This window comes from Hyperolius riggenbachi, chromosome 4 (assembly GCF_040937935.1).
Source record: "Hyperolius riggenbachi isolate aHypRig1 chromosome 4, aHypRig1.pri, whole genome shotgun sequence".
In the NCBI taxonomy this organism is placed as follows: domain Eukaryota; kingdom Metazoa; phylum Chordata; class Amphibia; order Anura; family Hyperoliidae; genus Hyperolius; species Hyperolius riggenbachi.
Window position 1 is genome coordinate 460,922,613 of NC_090649.1, and position 27,689 is coordinate 460,950,301.

At 44.7% G+C, this 27,689-nt stretch overlaps 1 protein-coding gene across 1 annotated transcript; it reads right to left on the reverse strand.

Moving 5' to 3' along the window:
- LOC137504858 (homeobox protein Mix.2-like) lies at positions 1-27,689 on the reverse strand. The gene is made up of 4 exons (XM_068233450.1): positions 27,669-27,689; positions 11,334-11,699; positions 1,697-2,019; positions 1-675 (listed from the first exon to the last, which is right to left on the reverse strand). Exons 2-4 carry the CDS (start codon positions 11,572-11,574, stop codon positions 1-3), a joined length of 1,239 nt encoding a protein of 412 aa, XP_068089551.1. The 5' UTR covers positions 11,575-11,699; positions 27,669-27,689.

Here is a 27,689-nt window from a genome sequence, read left to right on the forward strand (position 1 = left end):
TCATAGCTTGAGAAAAATTGGGGGTGTGTGTTCCTTAGAATCACAACATGAAGTTGGCGAGTGGTCACTGACCCCAGAGTCTGACTCAGGGGAACTTTTTGGGCAGAAATAATTAACGCATTTGGACTCAGGGTATGGAGTTTGCCCAGGGAAAGTATTCTCCACACACTGATTTTGACCTGCATGATGCTTACTTATTGGGATGCTGGTTGTTTGACTAATTGTTTTGTTGGGTGAATAATTAAAATTTCCCATATAGTTTGCTACTGGAAATTTGTGCGGCTTTTTATTCATGTCCATTGGGTTTAGTCTTCGAGTAGCGGTGGAATTTCTGTACGTGTGCTGCTCCCCCTCAAGTTTTGAACTCTGTTGGTAAGCATTTGAGGAAAGATGCATGATGGACCTCTCTTGAGGAACATTCCAGAGATACTTCTGGAAACCCATTGAATCTTCAGGCAATTTAAACCTCTGTTGTGACAAGTTTATTAGTCTTTGCTCCTGATGTGGAGATAGCACGACTTCTTGTATCGGGGCAGCCATTGGATGGTTAGGAGTTTGTGGTGAGGGACACACAACTTGTTGCTGGACATTGTTGTAGTGCATGAATGGTCTTGCAAAGTAAGGCGGCTTCCCATTTTCTCGCTTGGCCTTCCCACGGCGGTTCTGGAACCACACCTGTGCCAAAAGAAAAAAAAACTACAAATTATAAAAACAAAAACTATAAAATAGATCTAAAAACCACCAGGATGAAAAAGGGAAGTGTAGTTCTGATTACTTCTGGGATTAGATTCAGGACTGAAGCCGCCAGTCCCAAAGTTTCCTAGGGAATAAACAGGTCTGGGAGCTGCTTAAGCATTCGTGATAAACCAAGAGTAGCATCAAGATCATAACTACTAAAGATGATCAAGGTGGCAAAACTTCTTATATTAAATGCAGGTAACCGCTAGCACATTTTTAATACTATTTTTATATAGAACAGACAGGGTTTATTGTTAACTGTTACAAATCCCGGACGAAAATCATGTGACAGTTTTACTACTAGCTGAAAATACAGCTGGGATGCTCCAATTTTTATCAGCTCCCATGGCAGCCTATCAGGCCCTAGGCACTTGCCAGTGGCGTAGCTTAGGAGCTGTGGGCCCCGATGCAAGTTTTACATGGGGGCCCCCCAAGCAATCTTCATACTTATCAATTGATACGTTGCGCCAAAACCTGCCAATGGCAACTACAGTGTCAGAGGTGCAAGAAGGGAATGGGGAGCAGTTTGTTAATGATTACCACTATTCAAAGTATCTATAGAAGTGATTATTATGAGCACAGGACCAATAGAGAGCTGATACTGCAATTCAGGGAGGGCCCTACGGGGCCTCTCTGGCCCAAGGGCCCCGATGCGGTCGCTACCTCTGCACCCCCTATTGCTACGCCCCTGGCACTTGCCCAAGTTGCCTTGTGGATGATCCTGCTCTGAGCGTAATGTGACAATTTCCCAGAAGTCACTATATGGTATAGTGTACCACTGCAAAACGTCATTTATCAGAGTTAAAAAAAAAAAAATCCTACTTTGTAGTTTTTTTTACGAAAATCTACTTTAAAAAATTCAAATGTCTTTTTGGGAAAACATTTTTTGACTTGTTCTTACAAGTTGCAGGAGCCATTATAACAAAGGGAGATAAAATGCAATACTTCTGGCACTTACTTGGATGCGGGATTCCGCTATTAATATGCGCCTGGCTAGCTCTTCTCTCTGGTGCATATCTGGATATCTGTTATTTCTGAAAAAGGCTTCCAGAATGTCCAGCTGCTCCTGGCTGTACACCGTCCTCCTCCTGCGCTGCGACGCAGCGTTATCCACTTGTTCTAGGACCATCGGAGCAGGGACCGCCACCGGCTGGCTCAGGGCTGCATCATTCAGGGACGGGCTGGAACACAGGTCCCCAAAACACTCCGGCACATTTTTCAGAAGAGCTCCTGATTGGCTCGAGCACTCGTTCTGGGTGGATTCTAGTTCTACCATCTCTTCTGTAATAAAATGGCATTAAGTTTATTCATTGCAAAACTTTTAGTATGGTCACATTTTACTTTTATCATCTATCTAGAACATAAAAGTATCAAAATGGCAATAAAAATATTGATATATAGGTTTATTTTCCTGGAACTCCACCTGCTGATTTAATCAGGGTATTCTTGAGGCTGGGAACACACCTGGCAGTGCGTAAAAGGTCTTGTTTTCTGTCATGTGTGTTTAGTGCATTTGCGTTCCCCCCTACATGCGTTATTCTCGCAGCTTAATGCGTTTACAGTTCGCCTATACAAGATGCATACGTAATAGGTATGCATTTTATGCAACTCACTAGGAAGGCAATAGGAAGTGGAAATAAACATGCTGCCTTATTTTAGAGGCAGGGGCGTAACTAGAGGGGAGAAGCCCCTGCGACTGCAGGTGGGCCCAGAGCTGTAAGGGGTCCTCACAAATACTCATTTACTTCCTCTGATAAAGCGGTCCATCCTTCAGATCGAGAGTTTTTGTGGCTACGCTTGTTATGGATGTGGAGGTTAAAAAGTCTATACTTGTTTTATGACCCTTGCAAAATGGGCCCCCAGGCTGTGAGAGTCACAAGGGGTTGGCAAGAGAGGGGTGTGAATATTGAGGGGATCCATAAAAATTTTGATGGGGAAGGGAGGGGCGAGGTAATGATTTATAGTTACGCCGCTGCTCAGAGGGATATAAATACAATAGTGATCTTTGTAGAAGTGAGCCAGTGTAGTCCGCTATCCTCCTCCCCCACACTTCCTGAGACAGGTCTGGCAGAGGTTGGATGCACCCATAGATATTCAATTGACATAAGGTGTTAAGAGGCCAAAAAACAAAGAATCTGTAGGCTTTTCCATAGTTCAATAAATACCTAAAAAGTCATTTGCAACAAATTTATACTACAATACCCTCAATTCTGGAAGGGTTATCATACAAGTGACCTCATGTGAGAATTTACCTCATGAGGTAATGACATTTAGCAATTCTGGTAGGTTTTAGTCATGTTTTACCTCATGAGGTAAATCATGAGGTAATTCATGGGGTAATTTGCATTAATTTTACCAAAAATAGCTATTCTCATGAAAATTAGGGGGCATGTTAGCACATAATTCAGCGATCAGTTTAAAACCTGCCTGTGCCTGGAGGTAAAGTAAATTTGTATGCATTTTGCAGCTTTTAGTGGAGTTCCTATTCAGGCTGTGTAATAGAAACGAATAGTAGAAATAAAACTCCAAATACTTACTGGATTTTTATTTATTTTTTTTTAATAAAAGGATGCCAATAAACAGGGCGGGGCCGAGGCATAGGCTGGAGAGGCTCCAGCCTCAGGGCGCAGTGTAGGAGGGGGCGCACAATTCATTCAGCTGTCATTCCTAATTGTGTTTGAAGCAGAAAGAAATAAGAAAAGAGGATACATAGCAGTGACTGCAAGCCAGATAACTAGATATTAAGGTGTTGGGGAGGTTGTGGGCCCTGTGGCACCTCTTAGTCTAATAGCAATCAGTGTGTGACGGCTGGGATGGGAGGGATGGAGGGGCGCACTTTGGTGTCTCAGCCTTGGGTGCTGGAGGACCTTGTCCCGCCTCTGCCAATAAATATACTTTTCATAGGTTGCTACATAATCAAATACACCTTCCCCTTAAAGGGACTCCGAGCAGTGCAGAAACTATGGAAAGATGCATATCATTTTAAAGCTCTCTTTCTCCTCTTTCCAATGATATATAAACCACCACTCTACGTCTTAGTTTTCGCTATTTTCGCGATTGAAATTGCCGCGGCCGCGATTTCGATCGCGAAAATAGAGAAAACTAAAAGGCGTAGGGCAACGATTTAGGTGTCGTCAGAAAGAGGAGAAAGAGAGCTTTAAAATGATATCCATCAAGCCATAGTTATATTGTATTACACAGGACGACACTTTCCCCAGTGTCAGCAGCTCCATTCTGCTGAATGCAGCTGCTGACTGACAAAAAGTCTCCCTGTGTAATACAATATAACTATGGAAAGATGGATATTTTAAAGCTCCCTTTCTCCTCTTTCTGACGACACCTAAATCGTTGCCCTACGCCTTTTAGTTTTCTCTATTTTCAATCGCGAAAATAGCGAAAACTAAAAGGCCTAGGGTGGCGGTTTATATATCATTGGAAAGAGGAGAAAGAGCTTTAAAATGATGTGCATCTTTCCATAGTTTCTGCACTGCTCGGAGTCCCTTTAAAAATATCTTCCAAAGACTATCCTAACTTATGGAAGAATTACCGCCAAAATGCCTCATGTTTTACCTCACTTTATGCATTTACCTCATGTTTTACTTCCAGTTCAAAAATGGAGAAAAATCTTTTACAATGGGGCGGGGGGGGGGGGGGGGGGGAGGAGAAGAAGCAGCAGAAGCAAAATAAGCAGAAGAAGCAGAAGCTGCAGAAGAAGAAAATACCTCATGAGGTATTTTACCTACAAAAAAATATTTACCTCACATAGCTACCAGAATTGAGGCCAATGTGTTTGCAGCAGAGAGAAGTAAGAGAAGGGGATACATGCAGGGCCGGATTTGAACATTTTACCGCCCAAGGCCAACTATACCGTCTGTATGGTTGTTATCTCTGTGTGTCCCAATGAGAATTATTCTTACTCTCCATCATTGGATGCCACAGACAATAACTATTTTAGTAATATGCGTATAGATATGTTATGTTTTCTTAAGAACTTTTATGTTTGCAATCTCATTAATGATGGACCCATTGTGTCACCATGAGAGTTAGGCTGATGTTACCTGCAGGACAGGGCTTACAGGTCTTGCAGGGATGACAAAAGTACAGGACAGAGCGTTCAAAGGTTAAAGATGCCCTTGTAGATAGGCATGGCTCCATAGAACAGCTTTACTGCCCCTCACTGAGCCGCCCCTACATTTCTGGTGCCCTAGGCCATGGCCTAGGTGGCCTTGCCAGAAATCCGGCCCTGGATACATGGCAGTTACTGCAAGCCAGATAACTAGAGATGAAGGTGTCGGGCCCTGAGGTGCCTCTTAGTCTAAATGCTAGTTCACACTGAGCACTTTGGTAGCGTTTTGCTGATCGCTGTACAGGACTTTATCCAGATAGTGCCCTGGCTGGAATTCGATCCTAAAAAGTAGCAGTCCGCTAAAAAGTAGAGACCACCATTGGTTTTAGTGGGAGTACAGGAGTCTTGGTTTCAGAACATGTTTATTAGAGCAATGCAAATCAAAGAGCAGGCTGTCCATTCAGCAGCACCTTTGAGCACTCTCCATTCATTGCTACTTGGGGGTAATTACCGAGGGTCAGATTACTAATTGCCATAAAAACATACAAAAGTGTGCAGAAGGGTGCGGTGTACTATAAGTACCAGAATAAGGCAAGATTAGCAGCTTAGCCTGGGCACTGCATGCCACATGTATACATACATAATTGGGGGTGTGGCAAGAATCTGTAGTGTAATTGTATTTGATTGATCACCAACTCATTAAAGGATACCCCATGTGACATAATGAGATAGACATGGGTATGTACAGTGCCTAGCACACAAATAACTATGCTGTGTTCCTTTTTTTCCTTTCTCTGCCAGAAAGTTAAATATCTGGTATGCAAGTGGCTGTCCAGACTCAGACAGGAAGTGATTACTGTGTGACCCTCACGGACAAGAAATTCCCCTTTTTATCTCTTTCTTGCTCTCAGAAGCCATTTTCTGCTAGGAAAGTGTTTTATAGTTGGAATTTCTTATCAGTGAGGGTCACACTGTAGTCCCTTCCTGTCCGAGTCAAGACTCAGTCAGCCACTTACATACCTGATATTTAACTCTTTCGGGCAGAGAAAGAAAAAAAAAGGAACACAGCATAGTTATTTGTGTGCTAGGCACTGTACATACACATGTATATCTCATGTCACATGTCACTTCGGGTATCCTTTAAGACATTCAAAGCACACTTAAAGCGGACCTGTAGTCAGAACTTTATTTCTGCTCTAAATACACAACAGCATAATAACCTTTTTAAAAAAAACATGTATTTGTTACAGCTGATACAAATCCTAAAATACCGGTAAGTCTTCAGAGTTTCTACTTCCTAATTCATGGAAGCAGAAGTATTGTTTACAGCCTGTGCTTTCAAATGAGTTTATCTGCTGTGGCAGTCAGATGCTATGGGGGAAATTAGTCAGGCTAGACTCTCTAAATACACACAGGGTGCATTTCTCTAGGTTTTCCTTTTGTCCTGTGCAAGAGTTCAGGTCCACTGTGAAGCCTGGAACCCACTACAAAACGCTATCGCTAATCGCAATCGCAAGCATTTTGTATGAACAGTTTGTAAGAGATTTCATGAGCGTTTTAGGGAGCGATTTTAGAAAGTTATCAATTTGCCAGCGGTTGTGTAGTGATTAGAGTTTTGAAGTCTGATTGGTCCTTTCATTTTTTGTTACAGTGTACATTAACTTTAAAAACGCAAGCAAAACCGCTCTGTGCAAGTTTTGATGAGCGATTACTGAGCTGAGCGTTTTCAAGCGCACCCTAAATGCTCTGAAAAGCGCTCTTGTGGGTTCCAGCCCTCAAGCAAACCTGATGTGCAAAACAACTTGATACAATGGGCCTGATTCACAAAGCGGTGATAACTCAGTTATCACGCCTAAAAGACTTTAGGCGTGATAACCTTTGCACCGCTGAGTTAGCACTGCTTTGCGCTGGTTATCGCCCGCAAAGTCCAGCGCGCAAAGTTTTGCGTGCGCAATGGCGCAATTCCACGCGCAGCACCCATAGGGATTAATGGGCGCAATGCGCGCACTCAGCGGGAATTTCGCGCGAGTTTCATTTTATCCCGCCTAAACTGAGTTTAGGCATGATAAAGGGCTTTTCACAGGCGTGCAAACACTTTGCACCGCTTTGTGAATCAGGCCCAATGAATTTTATGTGTAGTACAGATAATTAATAGAACATTAGTAACAAAGAAAAGAGTTGTTTTCAGTTATATAGTTGTTTTTTTTATAACATTGCATCACACTGTCACAGTTGCAGTTTTAAAACCATGGTGTCTTCTAAAGCGGACCTGAACTCAGAACTTCCTCTCTGCTCTAAAAGATACGCATAATAACCTTTAAAGAAGACCATTTCTTTGCTACAGCTGATACAAATCCTGCAATAAAATCTACAGTTTGTCTACTCCCTGCTTTCATGAAAGCATACATTGTTAAAGGGGAACTGAAGTAAGAGGTATATGGAGGCTGCCATATTTATTTCCTTTTAATCAATACCAGTTGCCTGGCAGCCCTGCTGGTCTGTTTCTCTGAATAACACCAGAAACAAGCATGCAGCTAGTCTTGTCAGATCTGACTTTAAAGTATGAAAAACCTGATATGCTGCATGCTTGTTCAGGGGCTATGGCTAATAGTATTAGAGGCAGAGAACCAGGCAACTATTATTGCTTAAAAGGAAATAAACATGGCAGCCTCCATATAACTCTCTTCAGTTGTCCTTTAACATCCTGTGTTTACAAATGAGATCTCTGCCGTGGCAGTCAGGTGACACAGTTGCGGGATCAAATTACAACTTGTGATTAGTTACAGATTACGGGGAATTAGACAGGCTAAACTCTAAATACATACAGGGTTCAGGTCCATTTTAAGCTATAAAACAGAGCAGAAATGATAGCCCTTTGAACTTTCCTGCAGTAAATCCTTATCTCAAGCGGTCTCTTGGTTGTTTAAGTGCTTCAAAAAACAGGACTGCAGACCAAGTGAGCCAAATAGCTCAGAAAAGCTCTTTTGCATAGATAACTGAATTTTTCTTTTTTTTGTTTCTCTTGCTGTACTGGAAAACCGGAGACTCTTTACTTGGCTATTAAAGTTGTATTTCTTAGCTGTACTACACATGCAATTATCCCCAAAGTTTATTTTTGCTTTAAGCTAAATAAAGGGCTGGTTCATGCTTGAAGCGCAAAATGCAAATAGCAATTGCCCAGCTCCTGTGATTGCAGTTTTGCTCCACAAAATTTCACGATTGTGCCACGATTCGCTATTCCCAATCAAGAAAATGAGACTTACAGCACAATCACCAGCAAAATGCTGCATGTGGCGCGTTTGTGATTTATGCGCAGTGACAATGGTCCCAAAGGGATAGAATGACTCACCAAAAGTGCCCAGGTGTGAGCCAGCCCTAATACAATACCAGAGGCCCATACAAATATACATATATATATATGTGGAAAAATACATTTTTACAAGTGCAGTTTTGGGCAATGAACTATTGCATCCAGGGCCGGCCTTTGACCTGAGCGACCGGTGCGATCGCTCAGGGCGCCGGCTTCCAGGGGGCGCTCCTCTCCCCTGGCTGCGTGTTTTTGCGGCCCCGGCTGGGTACTCCCTCTCCGCCCCCTGGTGCCGCTGCTGGGGGTGATGTGCGTGCGCCGTGATGGAGGGGGGAGCCGCGGGGAGGGCAGCCCGACCTCTCCCTCCCTTCCTCTCCGGGCCACCCTCTGTGCTCAGTGCTCCCCCCTCCGATGCAGACTGCAGCAGAAAGAACTCACCTCCCTGGTTCCGATCGCCGGCGCCTCTCACTTGCCGCTGGTATCTTCTACATTAGTTACTGATGCACACTAAACTTCCTGCTTAACAGGAAGTTTAGTGTGTATCGGTAAACTATGTAGAAGAGAGTAGACCAGCGGCAAGTGAGAGGCGCCGGCGATCGGAACCAGGGAGGTGAGTTCTTTCTGCTGCAGTCTGCATCGGAGGGGGGAGCACTGAGCACAGAGGGTGGCCCGGAGAGGAAGGGAGGGAGAGGTCGGGCTGCCCTCCCCGCGGCTCCCCCCTCCACTATGCGGGGGGGGGCACCTACCTACCTTATACTGGGGGCAGCTACCTATCTAACCTATACTGGGGGCAGCTACCTATCTAACCTATACTGGGGGGCACCTACCTAATCTAACCTACGCTGGGGGGCAGCTACCTATCTAACCTATACTGGGGGCGGCTACCTATATAGCCAATACTGGGGGCACCTACCTATACTGGGGGGCACCTACCTACCTAACCTAACCTGGGGGGCAGCTACCTATCTAACCTATACTGGGGGCAGCTACCTATCTAACCTATACTGGGGGGCACCTACCTATCTAACCTATACTGGGGGCAGCTACCTATCTAACCTATACTGGGGGCAGCTATCTAATATATACTGGGGGCAGCTACCTATCTAACCTATACTGGGGGGCACCTACCTATCTAACCTATACTGGGGGGCAGCTACCTATCTAACCTATACTGGGGGCGGCTACCTATATAGCCAATACTACGGGCACTTACCTATACTGGGGGGCAGCTACCTATCTAACCTATACTGGGGGGCAGCTACCTATCTAACCTATACTGGGGGCGGCTACCTATATAGCCAATACTGGGGGCACCTACCTATACTGGGGGGCAGCTACCTATCTAACCTATACTGGGGGGCAGCTACCTATCTAATCTACACTGGGGGGCAGTTACCTATCTAATCTATACGGGGGGCACCTACCTATCTAATCTATACTGGGGGGCAGCTACTTATCTAACCTATACTGGGGGCACCTACCTATCTAACCTATACTGGGGGCAGCTACCTATCTAATCTATACTGGGGGCATCTACCTATCTAATCTATACTGGGGCAGCTACCTATCTAACCTATGTTGCAGGTACCTACCTATCTAACCTGTACTGGGGGCACCTACCTATCTACCTACACACTACTAAGCCCCCCCCCCCCATTAGTGTATGTGTGTGGTGCGCTCACACGCGAAGAGGATGAATGGGGGGGGGGGGGGGGGGACCAAAATCTGGTTCGCTCAGGGCGCTGTGAAACCTAAGGCCGGCCCTGATTGCATCCATTCCAATCCAATGTCTGGAATGCATGTGTTTGGTGAAAATTCTCTAATCTAAAAAAAAGAATATATATATATATATAGATCTACTACACCTTCGCCTACGCCTACACCTTTTCTCATTCCATTCCTTGCAGATTCAATTCATCTGCTGGGAATGGATTCTTTACAATGTCAGATCAATAGATAAATTAAAAAAAAAAAAAAAAGTATCGATCAGACAGGATGGAAAATGGAAAACAATTGGGAGCGGGCAAGAGCATTGGCAGATCGATGGCCTATAACTTTGCAATGCATCGAACAGTGCAAGTGAATCAATTCTCAATAGATTCCCTGCTGGAATCTAGTGGAAATTGATTTGCAATGTATGGTAGGAATCGATTATTTTTTTTTAGAAATGAATCATTTTTGGAACATATGGAAGTGTATGGCTAGCTTTTGTTTAAAACAGTTATAAACACAAAAGTCAGACAAAGTAAAAAGGGAAGAGAAAAAAAAATAATAAAAAGTTTTATCTAAACAAACTATGTGTAGATGCATCTGTCATAGGCCACTTAAATCAAATCACGCATGAATATATATATATATATATATATATATATATATATATATATATATATATATATATATATATATATATATATATATATATATATACATACATATACATATACATATACATATACATATACACATATACACATATACACACATATACACACATATACACACATATATATATATATATATATATACATACATACACTCTCCATGCAGTTAATGCTGTTAATCTACCCCACCACTCCTGTCCCACCTTCAAATCGAAAGATTTTAGATCAATTTTGGGGCAGAAAAGCAAACAAACAAAAAATCAAAATCATGATCAATCTGACATCCTGCAACACATTACTTAAAGCCTGGTACACACCTTCAATTTTGATTGGCCAATTTTACCCCTTCCATTTAGTATGAGAACTTACCGTACACAATCTGTTCATGGTATTCAAAATGTGCATGCCCTCATACTACTTGGAGGTAAAATTGGTTAGTGATTGGTCAATCAAAATTGGATGTGTGTATGCATCCTAAACCCCCGTACACTTTCAATTATGATTGTCCAATCACTGGCCAATTGTACCATCTCCATGTAGTACGCAGGTCAACAGATATTGAATACTATGAGCAGATTGGGTACGTAAACCCTCGTACTACATTGAGGTAATAAAATTGGTCATTGGCCAATCATAATTTAAAGTATGTAGCAGGGTTTATAGTGCATACACATCCAATTACTGACCAATTTTACCACCTCCATGTAGCATGAGGGCCAACAGATTTTGAATACCATGAACATGGAAGTGGTGAATTTGGCCAATCAATTTAAAGTGTGTACCAGGCCTTGGTAACCAGAAGTTCAGAAGCATACAGTAATTGGCTAGTGGTTTCGCTTACCCTTCACACAGAACGACAGAGGCTCCTCCTGTTGCTCGGAGTCCATGGTAAGTCCATTGTAATGCCCCTGCAGGTCAATGAACGATGTCTGGTTGGACCCAGGAGAGAAAATGCCCTGGTTGTAGTAATCCTCGGAGTCCTGGCTGTAGCCAGCCATACTACAGGTGCAGCCGACCCTGTGTCCTCTGAACAGTGTGCAGTTCCCTGCTCCAAAGTGGTGTGAGAGTCTTGAGAGCAGCATTCTCCTCTTTATAGACTTCAGCAGGCTGATCAAAGTTATTGGGTGTGAGATCTGCTTTTGATCAGGTGTGAAGAGGGGCTGGTGGTCAGGTAGACTGCATTGTGTAGCCAGACATTCATTGTTTCCTGCAGGGAAGAGCACACAATGGAATGCAATACACAATTGAAAAAAGGCACACTTCTGAGTTCTACATCCTCTGCAGGGCCCCTGCTCTACAACCTGAGAGGCCCCTTACATTACACCTACGGTAGTGACAGAACTCTCAAGTATCATGCATTAGGAATGGGTCTAATATGGTACAATTAGAAACAGAAATGTACTAAATTGCACTCCCGCTATCTTTTATTGTAGTGTACTCCAATTATAGGCAGAAATTGATTTCATGCGTTTATGGAATATTTGATACAAGGGTACAGTGGCGTAGCTATGGAGCTCGGGGCCCCGGTGCGAGTTTTACATTGGGCCCCCCCCAAGCACTCTATACGTAACACTTGATACGGCACAACAAAACCTGCCAAGGTGATCTACAGTGTCAGAGGTGCAAGAAGCGGATGGGGAACAGTGTGTTAATGATTACTAACGTTCAAAGCATCTATAGAAGTGATTATTACAACCACAGGACCAATAAACAGCTTATACTTTGGTTTAGGAAAGGCCCCATGGGGCCCCTCTGCCTCAAGGGCCCCGATGCGGTCGCTACCTCTGCAACCCCTATTGCTACGCCCCTGCAAGGGTATAAAAAAATAAAATATAACCTAATACAGGGTCAGGAAATACAGCAATATAAGCACTTTGCCAGCAGGTCTGTTCTGTGAATGTATGGGAAAGTTTCATTTTAAATCTCATCTGTTTTCCAAATATAACATTTATCCCATCAAACATTTTAGGAGTATTTTAGTACTGGAAGTCAAAAGTTAATTAACAATAACAAAATTAGACCATTGTATGCAAAACATAATAAAGAGGTGTTGGGAGAGAATGTTTCCACACATAGGACTCAGCACTTCATTATGCTTTGCTGAAAATTAGTACTACACTAGTATTATACACTAGTGATGAGAAGAAATTACGCCCAAGCGTAATTACGCATCGTAATACGCAATTATGCATCGTAATGCAACATTTCAGTGGAATAGTGTAAGCAATATCGTAGTTACCATTCATTATTACACATGAATTTACGCGTTATTTTGTGCCGACTTTGGCGGTGAATAGAAAAGCCCCATACGTGCCATTGCTACATATTATTATTATTATTATTATTTAGTATTTATATAGCGCCGACATATTACGCAGCGCTGTACAGAGTATACAGTATATATATATCTTGTCACTAACTGTCCCTTAAAGGAGCTCACAATCTAATCCCTACCATTGCCATATGTCTATATTATGTAGTGTAAGTACTGTAGTCTAGGGCCAATTTTTTTTTTAGGGGGAGCCAATTAACTTATCTGTATGTTTTTGGAATGTGGGAGGAAACCGGAGTGCCCGGAGGAAACCCACGCAGACACAGAGAGAACATACAAACTCTTTGCAGATAGTGCCCTGGCTGGGATTCGAACCAGGGACCCAGCGCTGCAAGGCGAGTGAGCTAACCACTACGCCACCGTGCTGCCATATGTTAAGAATACTAGGTACACGTTACAAGACAAGACAAATAACATTTATATTGCGCGTTTCTCCTTGCGGACTCAAAGCGCCAGAGCAGAGCAGCAGCCACTAGGGCGCGCTCTATTGGCAGCCACTAGGGCGCGCTCTATTGGCAGTAGCAGTGTAAGGGAGACTTGCCAAAGGTCTCCTACTGAATTAGTGCTGGCTTACTGAATAGGCAGAGCTGAGATTCGAACCCTGGTTTCCTGTGTCAGAGGCAGAGCCCTTAACCATTACACCATCAGCCAACCGTTACAACAATAATTGCTCAAAAAGACTTTGTAAAGACCTTGTAGTTTGAGAAAATCGATTTTAAAAATACAAAAAAGGGTTTTTAAACTAATTTTTCTAGGTTAATAAACCATTTTCTTCGCATTTTTAAAATTGATTTTCTCAAAAACTAACATTTTTTAACTTGTACCCAATATTCTCCTTAAGCTCCTTGGCGGTATGGATGAGCTCAGCTCGTCCATGACCGCTGGAGGGCGCCGCTCAGGCCCCGCTGGGCTGATTTTCAAATTATTTTTTTAAAAAAACACGCAGCAAGCACTTTGCTTGCTGCGTGTTGATGACGATCGCCGCCGCTCGCTGCGTAACGCCCCCCCCCCCGCCGAGACCCCTGCGCAGCCTGGCCAATCAGTGCCAGGCAGCGCTGAGGGGTGGATCGAGACTGACGTCACGATGTCGATGACATCGCGATCGTCATGGCGACGGGGGAAGCCCTAAAGGAAATCCCGTTCAGAACGGGATTTCCTTACTTGGGTATGTGCCGGCGGCGATCGAGCGGTACGGGCGGACGCTACAGGGAGGGGGGTATCATGTAGCTAGCGGCGCTAGGCTAGCTACATGATTTTAAAAAAATTATATAAAAAAAAAAACTGCTGCGCCACCACCCAGGCGCAGTTAATAGAACGCCAGGGTGGTTAATGTGTAGCAATTTTGGTAGCAATAGTAGCTTTGCCATTTACCTCCAAAGTCAGCACACAATTAGTCATAAATTCATGCGTAATTACAAATGATAATACAAAGTCAATTGAATTACAAATTTGTAATTACGTGTATGCGTAACTGCAAAAATGTACGCGTAATTAGCAGATTACAATCATCAGTACTATACACTAAGCTCTCAACCTGCGCTACCATTACCCCTGGGAGGCATACATGTGGCATCAGGTGAAGCCACTTGAATTTTGCCAATACCGCCAACATTCTACTAAAGGGTGCTCACCAACTGTACAATTTTGCAGTCAGTGGCTTCCATTCACAATGAGTTACTACATTTGGTAACCAAATGACAGAAAATTACCAATTGAAGTATGACCATGTGCACATTCACAATGTTTTCCACCTGAAATAACAGATTGTGGAAAGAGCAGAAAAAAGAAGTACCTGGCGCTATTTTTCACATCCAGTTAAATGTAGTCTACAGTACAGCCTTTTGAGCTGTTACGTAGTTTTTTGGGGGAAAAAAAACAAACAAAAAACAGACATATACGTCCATTGTGGTCGTAAAATGTACTGATATTTAACTATAGCAAAGCCTAACCTTATTCTCAGACAGAAACTCCTCCGGTGCCCAACCTTAACCACCCCCTACTCACAGCTAACCGTAACACCCCCCCCCCCCCCCCACCTAATCTTACCCGATCTATGCCGCAAAAGTGATAATTTTCCGGTGTCACCATAAGCACCATTATAAATAGCAGCTACATTGTGAAATTTGCAATGCACAATACAATAAATATCGCATTGTGTTCGGCCCTGTTTACAATGGCGCCACCATAGACCATACGTTTCAGTCGCTAGCGGGCGTCCAAATTTCCTGCTTCGATTGAACACTCCTAAGAATTGTATAGATGTGTCATGAGATAGAGATGAAGTTATTCACATCAGAGGGAGCTTGGCAAACCACAGCTTTCATAAATGGGTATGGACTTTATAAAGCTAATTCTCAGAAGCACTGTACTAGAGATAACGCAATACACTTTCCAGTACTAGGTTGTACTATTGTAGGATGCTGCATTGTCTTAGGCTAGTTACACACCAGGACATTGCGTTTAGGGGAAGTTATAGGGCACATAACGTGCCCCTAAAGCAACGCCTGGTGCTCTCTGGTGTGGACGTCGGAGTGAGCCGCGTTGTGCAGCTCACTCTGGCGTCCATGATGCCATGATGCATACTCTTGGACGCATGCGGCATCACGTGGTCCCGCCCGGCCAATCGCCGCACAGAGCGGCCGCTCCAGGAAGTAAACACTGCACGTCACTGAGTGCAATGAATATTAATTAGCCATGTGCCCGGCCGCTCTCCCCTCCTCCCCAACATGACTGAGCCTGTGCCTCCTCCCCAACATGACTGAGCCTGTGCAAACAGTCTAATGCGGCTTAGCCGCCTAGAACGCACAGCATGCAGCACTTTGCTGCGTTGCAACGTGGGCAGTGTGAACAGCCCACTTGTGTTACATTGCTGTGCGTTGGGGGAGCGTTACAGGCTGCACTAACGTGCGCCTGTAACGTCCCTGTGTGGAAGCAGCCTTAAAGTACCCCTGACCTCGCTTTAAAATAGCATGACCATAGTGGCCATTTTGAAGTCGGCCATTTTGAATCCAACTTTATTTTTTCAATAGGAAGAGCGTCATGTGACATCAAACTTATTGGGAATTTCACAAGAAAAACAATGGTGTGCTTGGTTTTAATGTAACTTTATTCTTTCGTGAGTTATATACAAGTTTCTGACCACTTATAAAATGTGTTCAGTGTGCTGCCTATTGTGTTGGATTGTCAATGCAACCCTCTTCTCCCACGCTTCACACACTAATAGCAACACCGCAGGAGAAACGCTAGCACAGGCTTCCAGTATCCGTAGTTTCAAGTGCTGCACATCTCGTATCTTCACAGCATAGACAATTGCCTTCATATGATAGTGTGGTATATGGGGTAGAAAGATAGTGGGGCCATTCTTCATCAATGGAAACCAGGGGCAAACCCAGGATTTTCAAGGGGGGATTCCTGAAAGGTCTCCCTCAGCCACGCAAAATACAGTATAATAATATGGTAGGACATCATGCTGGGTACACATAATGCAATTTCCCATCCAACTGACAGGGTCTGATAATTATTTCCTAAATGTCCAATCTGCACCCGATCGACAACGGGATCAATCAGGAGCAGTTTGGGTACAGATAATAATGAGGACAACAGACATTGGTAATGAAGGGAAAAGTGAAGCATTCACACAGCAGGGCACAGGATTGTTCTCATACCTGACTCTAAGTTCCCCAGAGCTGCTCCATGCTCTATACACTCGCAGCTGCTCCATGCTGAGCTGCAGAATACCTGCAGATATTCTGGTGTCTCAACTTGTGCCTGTCCCCAGACACTGCACCGGCCCTGATCTGATGGGGAATTCTGGGCAGCTGTAATCCCCCCCCCCTGCATTTGCCTATAAAACCCCCTTACACAAGCTTCCAAACATGCTTTGTAGGGAGGTTACATTTAAATTGGGCAACATGTGCATTTACAGTGATAGTGAGGCATACTTTCATCATTCTGTATGCCTCACTATATGGTAGCACCGATACCGTGCAATGTGAATTTCAGTTCCATAGCATTCTTATTGCAATGTGCACAGTGTGAAAGGGCCCTTATAGGATCCAGAGGTGCATAGCCGGCCTTTGACCTGAGTGGTCGCTCAGGGCGCCAGCTTCCAAGGGGGCGCCTATAGCTGGTTGCCTATACTGAGGGCACCTACACTTATTTCCTATATTGGGGGCACCTATAGCTGGCTACCTTTACTGAGGGCACCAACACCTGGCCACCTATACTGGAGGCATCTATGCCTGGCTACCTATGGGGGGGATGGAGACCTTCAACTGAATTCCCATACTGGGGGCACCTGTGCTTGACAACGCTGAATCGAGAGCTGAAATCGAGAGGCAAAAACGATCGAGAGCTGAAACGCACGGCAGAAACGAACCATGTATTCCCAGCATACGGTTCTGTCATGTGAAGTAATATTTCCACTGATCCAATTGCTGTCCTGTGTCCCCAAACTCATTCCATGAGTTTTTGACTAGATGTGCGAAAGCAACAACAACATTTGATGGGGAGGCACAATAAATTCCACTAGTTTTTTTTTTTTTTTTGCTCAATTCAAGGGTCTCTGCATCTACCAGTTTTTATATAAAATAAGTCAAGACACAGAACATTTATATTGCGCTTTTCTCCTGGCAGACTCAAAGCACCAGAGCTGCAGCCACTAGGATGTGCTCTATAGGCAGTAGCAGTGTTAGGGAGTCTTGGCCAAGGTCTCCTACTGAATAGGTGCTGGCTTACCGAACAGGAACAGCCAAGATGCAACCCTGATCTCCTGTGTGAGACACAGAGCCCTAAAGGTGCATACACATTGGATTTTTGCAAACGACCGGTCGTTTGAACGTCCAGTCGTTTGGACATCAAATCGGGTGTGTACGGTCGGTCGTTCACCTTATAAGACTGGATTTGAACAATCCGCCAAGCAGATCTGTCAAAACAAGTCTTGTCAGGTGAACGACCGACCGTACATATACCCGATTTGACGTCCAAACGACAGGACGTTCAAACAACCGGTCGTTTGCAAAAATCCGACGTGTGTATGCACCTTAAAATACACTATCCAGCTGCAATCTACAAAAGGTCCCAGAGAAAGGAAGAGGAGAACAGGGACACACAGCAATAAGAACCAATAAACACTAATACCCTTTCCACACCTTTCAGTATTCCTGGAATTCAGGTGTAATGTTGGGAATACTGATTTAGTGTTTCCCCAAACCTGATAATCCCACTAATGGTGCACATTGAGCAGGAAACCTCATAACTGTCCTGGTGGGGTAATTAGTACCTCAGTAATGTGGATAAACAGCCTCCATCAGGCACTGTTGGGTAAATTTGACAGATTTAGGAATCACAGTGTACTGTAACTTTATGTGCCCCGCCCCACCCCACGGTCTTCTATTAAGATGAAAAATCCCATCACCACGGTCAGCTCATTACACAGGCTTTTATGGGCACAGAATGCCTGTATAAAACACCACACTGGTAGCCAAGAGCTTCTGGTGTTACCTACCCTAAGTAACAATCAGCAGCCATGATATTTCTTACATAGCAGGTGCCCTATAAACATGCTGTGCACTCTAGAGGTCTCACCACAGTACTCTGAGTCTGGGGCAGAAATCAACAGAAGGTCCTTACAGGTGGTGAGTTTGCAGCATCCATATATGGAGGACACTTCATGTGGATTTGGATTGGCCCAATTCCAAACTGCATATCATTTCCATTAAATTTGCATGCATTTGCTTCTATTGACCAGAGATGGTCAGTGAGATGCAAATATTATTTCACATGAAATTTTCTGCTGTTTGAAATTGGACCAATCAAAATAACTTACTGTAAGCTGGAGAAAAAAAAACCAACAAAACACAGAAAGTGACTAATATGTTCTAAATAGAGATTATCCACGATTTCAAATTGCAGCTTTGAGCTTAGCCAATCAAATTTAGCAGATGGAGACTCAGAGTAGGGATAGTCAATGAGATGCAAATTTTTTCGAGTTGAGGGTAGGTAGAATCGCATATACGTTTTCCATAGTGGAAAACTCATATGTGATTCTGCTAGTGTGTGTTCCTAACTCCCTACTCTGATGCAGGATTATGCCAATTATTTATGCATCTTGAAAATGGGCCAATCGAATTTTACCTCAGCAGGATTTGATTGGGTCATTTTCAAGCTGCATACATTTCCATACAAGATTTGCTTTTGAATGCATGTAATTGCATCCGAAAGCCACAAGCGCCATTCGGATGCATTTATATGCAGTGCAATGGCAGCATTCGGTCACACTTGACACGCGGTGGTGTTACCGTCTCTGGGCACTTCTGAGTACGGCTACCGCTGTGCTCAGATGCACCTATAGGAGGGGTCCACCTGTCCACCGCCTGTGCTGCGTGCTAGCAAGCTCCCGGATGATGGACGGGAACAGTTGACAGGTGAAGAGTTCACCACCTTCAGCTGCTCGTGGAAAAGGGGCCTACATTCAGATAATCTGTGATTCACTGAGTATTCTTTGTGCAGCAATTAAACTCTGAAAATTAGCGTTAACCGGGCAACGCATGCGTTCGTTTACATCGGCAGTGAAGCATACTGTCATTGTATTGTATGCTTCACGGTATGTCTGCATCCCCCGTGTCACTGTGTTCACCCCCTGTCCTGTGCTCTGGAGTACAATACAATGACAGTATGCTTCACTGCCGATGTAAACCACCTCCTCCAGGCTTTAACGATGAGCGTCCACCCACCACTACAGCTCACTGCTCCCTCTATTGCCTTGTCCTTCTCCTGCACTTTGCATGATTATAAGTGATGTAATGAGATCAGATCAAAGGATACCCGAAGTGACATGTGACATGATGACATAGACATGGGTATGTACAGTGCCTTGCACACAAATAACTATGCTGTGTTCCTTTTTTTCTTTCTCTGCCTGAAATAGTTAAATATCAGGTATGTAAGTGGCTGACTCAGTCCTGACAGTTTGACCCTCACTGATAAGAAAGTCCCCTTTTTATCTCGTTCTTGCTCTCAGAAGCAATTTTCTTCTAGGACAGTGTTTTAGGGCCCTTTTCCACCTGCAGTCGCTAGCGTTCACGCTGAACGCTAGCGATTGCTGAATCGCAAAACCGGCGATTCCCCGACGTTTTGCGGCCGCGATTTTGCTATGCTATGCACTGCATAGCAAAATCGCGGCAAATATCGCTCCGCCACGCGTTCGCGTAAAAAACTAATCGCGGTAGTGGAAATGACCTACCGCGATTCCTATGTTAAAAAGCAAACCGTAGCGATTGTAAAATCGCTAGCGGTTTGCGACTTTGCAATTCAGCCAGCGCAAACGCGCTGGTGGAAAAGGGCCCTTATAGTTGGAATTTCTTTTCCCTATGCCTCCATGGCAGCACTACGGGTATTGGCCCCACCCCCCAATACCCCACAGGACAATTAACTATAAAGGTGTAACTGGCCCTCCCACTCCTGTCTTTTTTTCCTGTCCCTCACCTCACAGGACTGTCGCAGGAGATTCCTGCAGATTACTTTATTTTTCCCCTTACCGGCTGCATCAGGTAGCCATCCGCACAGTCTGCCTCCCCTGTGCGATGCCACCTCATGGGTCTGTAAATCAGACTGGCTGGTGGGGACCCCGTTCTGCTGGTCTTGGGGGTCCGTTTTTTATGCCTCCCCAATCCCCAATGGTCCGCACTAAACGTGTGGTGGGATGTTAGAGGCACTTACTATTAGTTTGCCGCTCTCTCGGGTGGCTGGCGCGGGCATCCTTTCCTCCCTTTCTTTTTCTTAATCTCGGCCGGAGTAAGCGTGCGCTCCAGGGCGTCCCCTGTGCGTTCCTCGCACAGGATCCAGTATGGCCGCTCTTACACTTCCAGTGGAGGCGGCCGCCTGATAGGCTCTTCTGCGTTGGAACGCGGAAGAGTCTCGCAGGAGTGTCGGGGGGCGTGGCCTACGGCGCAGACGCTATTTAGGGCGCTGCACTTTGAATCTCGCCGGCTGTCATATTTTCTAGACGCCGAGCGAGCTGGTGACTTAGTCTGGAGCTCTTACCCTGACACAAAGATAGCCTCAGATTATTATTACAGGTAAAAAAAAAAAAAAAAAAAAGAAATGCACATAGATATAGAACTATACATATTTTATCTCTTCCTCTATATCTTATACCTCTTTCCTTCCTTCCAGCGTGTGGCTGCTTAGCCGCCTTTATGGATGCCCCACTGCCCTTCACAGATCAGCGATCTTTATCATGGTAAGGGGATAATAGGTACGTTTTCATAACAGCGCATAAAATGTGGAGTGCTTACAAGATATCCTTCTGCTCTATGTCTCCCCTCAGCCCTACCTGGAGAAGAAACGAGAGATCCTATCGCTCTTCCTCCCGGGACCACTACTACAGAAGACGTTCCAGAAGCAGATCACCACATTACAGACCAAGAGATAGATCAAGATCTCGATCACCGGAACACCGTAGGAAGGAAAAACTCTGCTGGGCATGTGGTAAAGCGGTAATGCCCGGAAAAATGGTGTGTGCCAAGTGTTTCCAGGAGATTGGGAAAGAGCCCTCATCAGATCCGGTTGACGTCACAGACGTCATACAAAAAGCCGTGCAAGACTCAGTCAACAATTATATGGCTAGCCTTCCGACTCATCCCTTGCAGGACCAACCTTCAACTTCCGCAGCTAAACCCGCGGCAGAAGACGTTGATTTAGGGTTCGACTTTACGTTAGTGGAGCCTTTCATTAAAGCCATACGAGAAGCTCTGGAATGGGAGGACTCGGATGAGGAAGAGGAGACGACTAAGAAAAAGCCTAAGAGGACCTATTATAAACACTTGGACAAAACAAAACTTACTTTTCCTGTTATGGATGAAATAATGAATATTATTCAAGAGGAGTGGCAAAAAGTTGAAAAGAAGCCTCCCTTGGGCAACAGGCTCACGAAGTTGTATCCTCTACCGCAACCCCAAACAACACTACTGGACACTGCTCCTAGTGTGGACGCAGCTGTAACTAGACTAGCGAAACACGTCACCTTGCCCATCGAGGATTCAGTCAGCTTTATTGATTCACTAGATCGGAAAATGGATCAGGATTACAAGAAGATATATACATCAGCAGGGGGTGCCTGCAGGCCCGCCATAGCCCTTACAGCAGTGGGGAAAGCTATTAGAGTATGGGTAGACAGGATTGAGCAGGCAATCCTTGAAGATATGAATAAGGAGGACCTAATTATGAAGCTAGAGGATCTTAAAGTTTCGGCAGACTTCGTGGGCGAAGCGGCAATTGATGTGGTTCGCGGCACAGCAAGATCTATGCTATATTCAGTTACAGGAAAGAGGGCCTTATGGTTGAAGTCCTGGTCGGCTGACCCTACATCTCGTCAATTATGGTGCAAAATCCCATATGATGGCAAGGCACTTTTCGGCGAAAAATTAGACACAGCAATAAATAGAGTTACCGGGGGAAAGTCAGGTCTGCTACCACAGGACAGACGCCCCAAGAAGCAAGGCAACTATTCACAAGGAAAGCCCCAAACCTCAAGGTATAGGAACGCTAGGTCCTACCGTCCGGGGCGTAACTTCCGCAACAATTGGCAATCAACGCAAGCGTCAGGCAATAAAATGTCGAAACAAAGAGCACCTCAGCCTACGCATAGCAATAAAAAATCTTTTTGACAAAACGACCGTCCAAAAGGGCCCAGTAGGGAGCAGACTGAGTACCTTCAGCAACATATGGAGACAAAACATAAAGTCACCCTGGATTCTCAGAACAGTAACCTCGGGCCACTTTTGGACATTCAAAGAAGATCCTCCAAGGGACTACTTTATTCCAACAAAGATTCCGTCCTCACAGGAAAAGATAGACATTCTACAGAAATATCTACAAGACTTACTAATCAAGCGAGCTATAGTATCAGTTCCCCCTTCGGAAAAGTATCAGGGCTTTTACTCCAAGCTCTTCTTTGTGCAGAAAAAAACGGGCGATCTGCGCCCGGTTTTAGATCTGAAGAAACTCAACTCCTACATCAGTCTCGAAAAATTCAAAATGGAGTCATTAAACACCATAATCATGGCAGTAAAACCTCACGATTTCATGCTTTCAATCGACTTAGAAGACGCATATCTGCATGTCCCAATACAGAAGAGTCTTCAAAGGTACCTCAGATTTTCAGTGGGAGATCTACATTTCCAATTCGTGTGCCTGCCTTTCGGCATATGTACAGCCCCCAGGACGTTTTCGAAACTACTACTAGAAATAATAGCGATCGTGAGACTCCAGAGAGTTCGAACACATCACTATCTGGACGATATCTTACTGTTGGCAGATACGGCCGAGGAGTGCCGAATGCACAAGAAGATTTTAATAAACACCTTACTAAAGTTTGGATGGTTAATCAATTATGCAAAGAGTCATCTCCAACCAACACAAGATCTCGTCTATCTGGGGGCCAGGTTCAAGACGGAAAGCAACGAAGTTTGTCTTCCCCGAGAGAAAATCCCGATCATACAAGGGAGAATACTTCAACTACTCCTTTCATCTCGCACACAAGCAAGAACTTGCCTTCAGGTCCTGGGAACCATGTCATCTACAATACCCATGATCCCATGGTCACACTGGCACCTCAGAAGCCTACAGGCCGGATTTTTGGCCCAATGGAACGGAGAGGACTTGTTCCAGACTATAGCAGTGACTCCTCTTATGAAGAGACAGCTGAACTGGTGGCTAACGACAGAGAATCTGGAAAAGAGTCTACCGTTACATCCGAAACAACCTTTAGTGATCAATACGGATGCCAGCACGAAAGGCTGGGAAGCAGTCTGTGGCACTCAAGTCATACAGGGGACTTGGACCCCATGTATGAAGGACTGGCCTGCCAACAAGCTGGAGATGAGGGCCGCCTTCTGCGCACTCAGTCACTTTCAAGATCTGATAGTGGGGAAGCCAGTTGTATTAAAAATGGACAACAAGACGGCAGTGGCCTACGTCCAGAATCAAGGGGGCTCACATAGTCACTCTCTCATGGAGGAAGCGGATTTAATCTTCAGGCTTGTAATACCAAGAGTGGAATCCTTGTCGGCAGTTTACATTCCGGGGTACACGAACTTAGTCCCAGACTTTCTCAGCAGAGCACTTCTTCTTTTAAACAACGAATGGGAATTGGAGGAAGCTGCATTCAGAACAATATGCGCTCATTGGCAGATACCAGATTTGGACTTGATGGCTACCAAGAAGAACCGGAAATGCCCGCGATACATCAGTCGGTATCCAGAGAAAGATGCGGAAGCATGCGATGCATTGACAGCCCAATGGACATTTCGGACGGGGTATGTTTTTCCTCCCATTCCCCTAATCCTCAGACTTCTCTGACGACTGAGATCGGAATCAGTAACATTAATAGCAATCCTCCCTTGGTGGCCCAAACGACCGTGGTTCTCAATGATTCAACAAATGACAACGGACCAACCTCTACCGATCCCGGTCACCAGAACACTACTGTCACAAGGGCCAGTACTACACCCCAATCCATCTCGCCTCAAGCTGACGGCATGGAAGTTGAGAGGAGGAGACTACAAACGTTAGGATGCTCAGACTCAGTGATTTCCACCCTACTGAAGTCAAGAAAATCAACCACTAACCTAACTTATCATAGAATCTGGAAAATTTTCTTAGAATTTGCAAACTCAAATAAATTCGACCCTACACAACCACCAGTACATCAGGTTTTAGCCTTTCTACAATCCGGTATAGACAAAGGACTTTCGTTCCACTCAATTAAAGTGCAGATTTCTGCGATCTCCGCCCTTTCAGGTCATAAATGGGCCTTTGACTCTCTAATCAAACAGTTTGTGGCTGGAGTGATGAGAATTCGTCCACCTTCAAGGCCTATCTTTCCAAAATGGGACCTCCCTTTAGTCCTACAATATTTATCCGGAGCCCCATTTGAACCAATACAAGAAGGTTCATTATGGTGTAAAACCTTGAAGGTAGTCTTCCTGGTCGCGATAACTTCGGCTAGGAGAGTATCTGAATTACACGCCTTAAGCCATAAGGAACCTTATTTAACTTTTTTTCCAGACAGGGTTCAGATAAGGCCAGTTCAAGGGTTTTTACCAAAAGTCCCTACTTTTCTTCATATCAATCAGGAATGGTCACTACCTATATTTAGTGAGGAAAATTCTATAACGACACACCCGCTGGACGTGGCTAGATCACTTAAAGATTACATCACGGCTACAAAGGACATTAGGAAGTCGGATAGACTCTTTAAAGTGCCAGCAAGATACAGAAAGGGAGAGGCTGCTTCTTCAAGAACCATTGCCTCCTGGCTGACCAGAACCATCCGGGATGCCTATAAAGCTAAAGACATGGAACCGCCAGACGATATAAATGCACACTCGACCAGAGGTGTCGCAGCGTCATGGGCAGCTCACGCCAACGTTTCAGCGGCCAAAATATGTCAGGCCGCCAATTGGAGTACTATTAACACCTTCATTAGACATTATCAAGTTGATACTTCTACTTTGACTAGTCTAGAGTTTGGAAGAGCAGTGTTATCTTCCTGTAATGTATCCTCTGTCATTTGAAAAGGAAATAAATAAATAATTAAACTTGTAATCTAGTTTTACCTGCTCCAGTTGCCCTCCCGTCTCTTCTGTTCTAGTTAAGTCCCGTAGTGCTGCCATGGAGGCATAGGGAAAGCGGAAAATTGAATACTCACCTAACGGTAATTTTCCTTTCCCGATGCATCCATGGCAGCACGAGGGACCCACCCACTGTTCGGTGAGGTACTAGTTACAAGACAGGAGTGGGAGGGTCAGTTACACCTTTATAGTTAATTGTCCTGTGGGGTATTGGGGGGTGGGGCCAATACCCGTAGTGCTGCCATGGATGCATCGGGAAAGGAAAATTACCGTTAGGTGAGTATTCAATTTTCCGCTATCAGTGAGGGTCACACTGTGGTCACTTCCTGTCTGAGTCAGGACTGAGTCAGCCACTTACATATCTGATATTTAACTCTTTCAGGCAGAGAAAGAAAAAAAGGAACACAGCCTAGTTATTTGTGTGTTAGGCACTGTAGATACACATGTCTATCTCATCATGTCACATGTCACTTCGGGTATCCTTTAAAGAGAACCTGTAACAAAAAAAAGTCCCCTCGGGGATACTCACCTCGGTAGGGGGAAGCCTCAGGGTCCCAATGAGGCTTCCCCCTCCCCTGCAGCTGCAGGCAGTCAAGCGCTGGCTCCCCCGAAGCGTCCTGGAATCCTCCCTCGACAAGGCTGACAAGTGCTGATAAGCGCTGATTTATTTACCTTTCCTGGCTCCAGCAGGGACGCTGTTACTGCTCTTCCCGCGGAGATAGGCGAAAATAGCTGATCTCCGTCGGGTCCGCTCTACTGCGCAAGCACAGGAGACTTGCACCTGCACAGTAGAGCGGCCCGACAGCGAACGGCCATTTCCGCCTATCTCCGATACTGCGCCTGCGCTGGAGCCCGGGAGGTAAATATTTACATCCACGTTGTTCAGGGAGCTTTTTCGCCGCTGCCGTGGGACCGAGGAGGACGGGGGAAGCCTCAATAGGATCCGGAGGCTTCCCCCACCCGAGGTGAGTACCCCCCAGGGGAGGTTTTTCTCAATACAGGTTTTCTTTAATGAAATTGATCCGAATTTTGGTTCGATCTCCTCAATGTGATCGGATTGGTTAGGAGATTTTTATCCATTAGTGGTCCCAAACGATCATTTATGACCGTTCATGCGAAGAATCGTTTGTAATCAATCGTTCAGCAAATTGTATCATTAGTGGCCACCTTAAAGGGAACCTAAACTGAGAAGGATGTGGATTTTTCCTTTTAAAATAATGCCAGTTGCCTGACTCTCTTGGTGATCCTGTGTCTCTAATATTTTTAGCCACAGCCCCTCAACAAGCATGCACATCAGGCGCTCTGATTGAAGTCTGACTGGATTAGCTGCATGTTTGTTTCAGGTGTGTGATTCAGACACTACTGCAGCCAAAGAGATCAGCAGGACTGCCAAGGAACTGGTATTGTTTATAAGGAAACATTCATATCCCTCCCAGTTAAGGTTCCCTTTAAGTCTTTCAGGGATCCTGTTGATAACTAGCCTTTACAAGAGTGTCCCACAAGGGCCAATGGAGAGCTACCGTTAAAGTGGACCTGAACTCAGAACTTCTCTCTGCTCTAAAAACAGTGGAGTACTTTTTTGCAAGTGGCCACCGGGTGGTGGTGGGGGCTACCCAATCTTTGATTGGCTATTCTCAGTCATGTGATCATGAGATATGAATGATCACGTGATAATTGGCCATCGCTATGAAGAGAGATGGAGAGAATCAGGGACTGATACTGAAACATTACAGGAAGCCTGTGTGTCCCTCAGAACATGTTCCTGCTGTGTTGTTCACCACCTCCTGCAGTATGCAGATAGACCCAGCAGCAGGTGAAGGTTATCTGCACTTCAATCCATTGTACAAGGTGTGAAGACAGATAGGAGGAAGTCTGTCCATTCACCTGACACAATATCTGATACATATACAATCTTTCAATTGTGTCTGTCTGGCTGAAACAGACCTTTAATGAAGTTACAGCCAGCTAATGAGATTTCAGGTTGGTTTTAGCAGGGAGATGTTGACTTTGGAGTTTTGTGTCAACATGACCTCATTTAGGTGAAGAATCCATAGAATTATTATTAGCTTTATTTATAAAGCATCAACAAACTACACAGCACTGTACAATAAATAGGGGAGATACAATCCCAAAACCTACAGATAAGTTAATTGGCTTCCCTTTAAAATTGGCCTTAGACTACAATACATACACTACACGAGCTACATACATAGCGCGATACCTCACTACC

What these genes read in the sequence shown, in the direction of transcription:
- LOC137504858 (XM_068233450.1), bottom strand. Translation starts at nt 11,574, where the DNA reads ATGCTGCTCTCAAGACTCTCACACCACTTTGGAGCAGGGAACTGCACA. An exon ending in TCTGTCGTTCTGTGTGAAGG is followed by an intron (nt 2,020 to 11,333) that starts GTAAGCGAAACC and finishes ATTTTATTACAG; the next exon opens with AAGAGATGGTAGAACTAGAA. An exon ending in TAGCGGAATCCCGCATCCAA is followed by an intron (nt 676 to 1,696) that starts GTAAGTGCCAGA and finishes CTTTTGGCACAG; the next exon opens with GTGTGGTTCCAGAACCGCCG.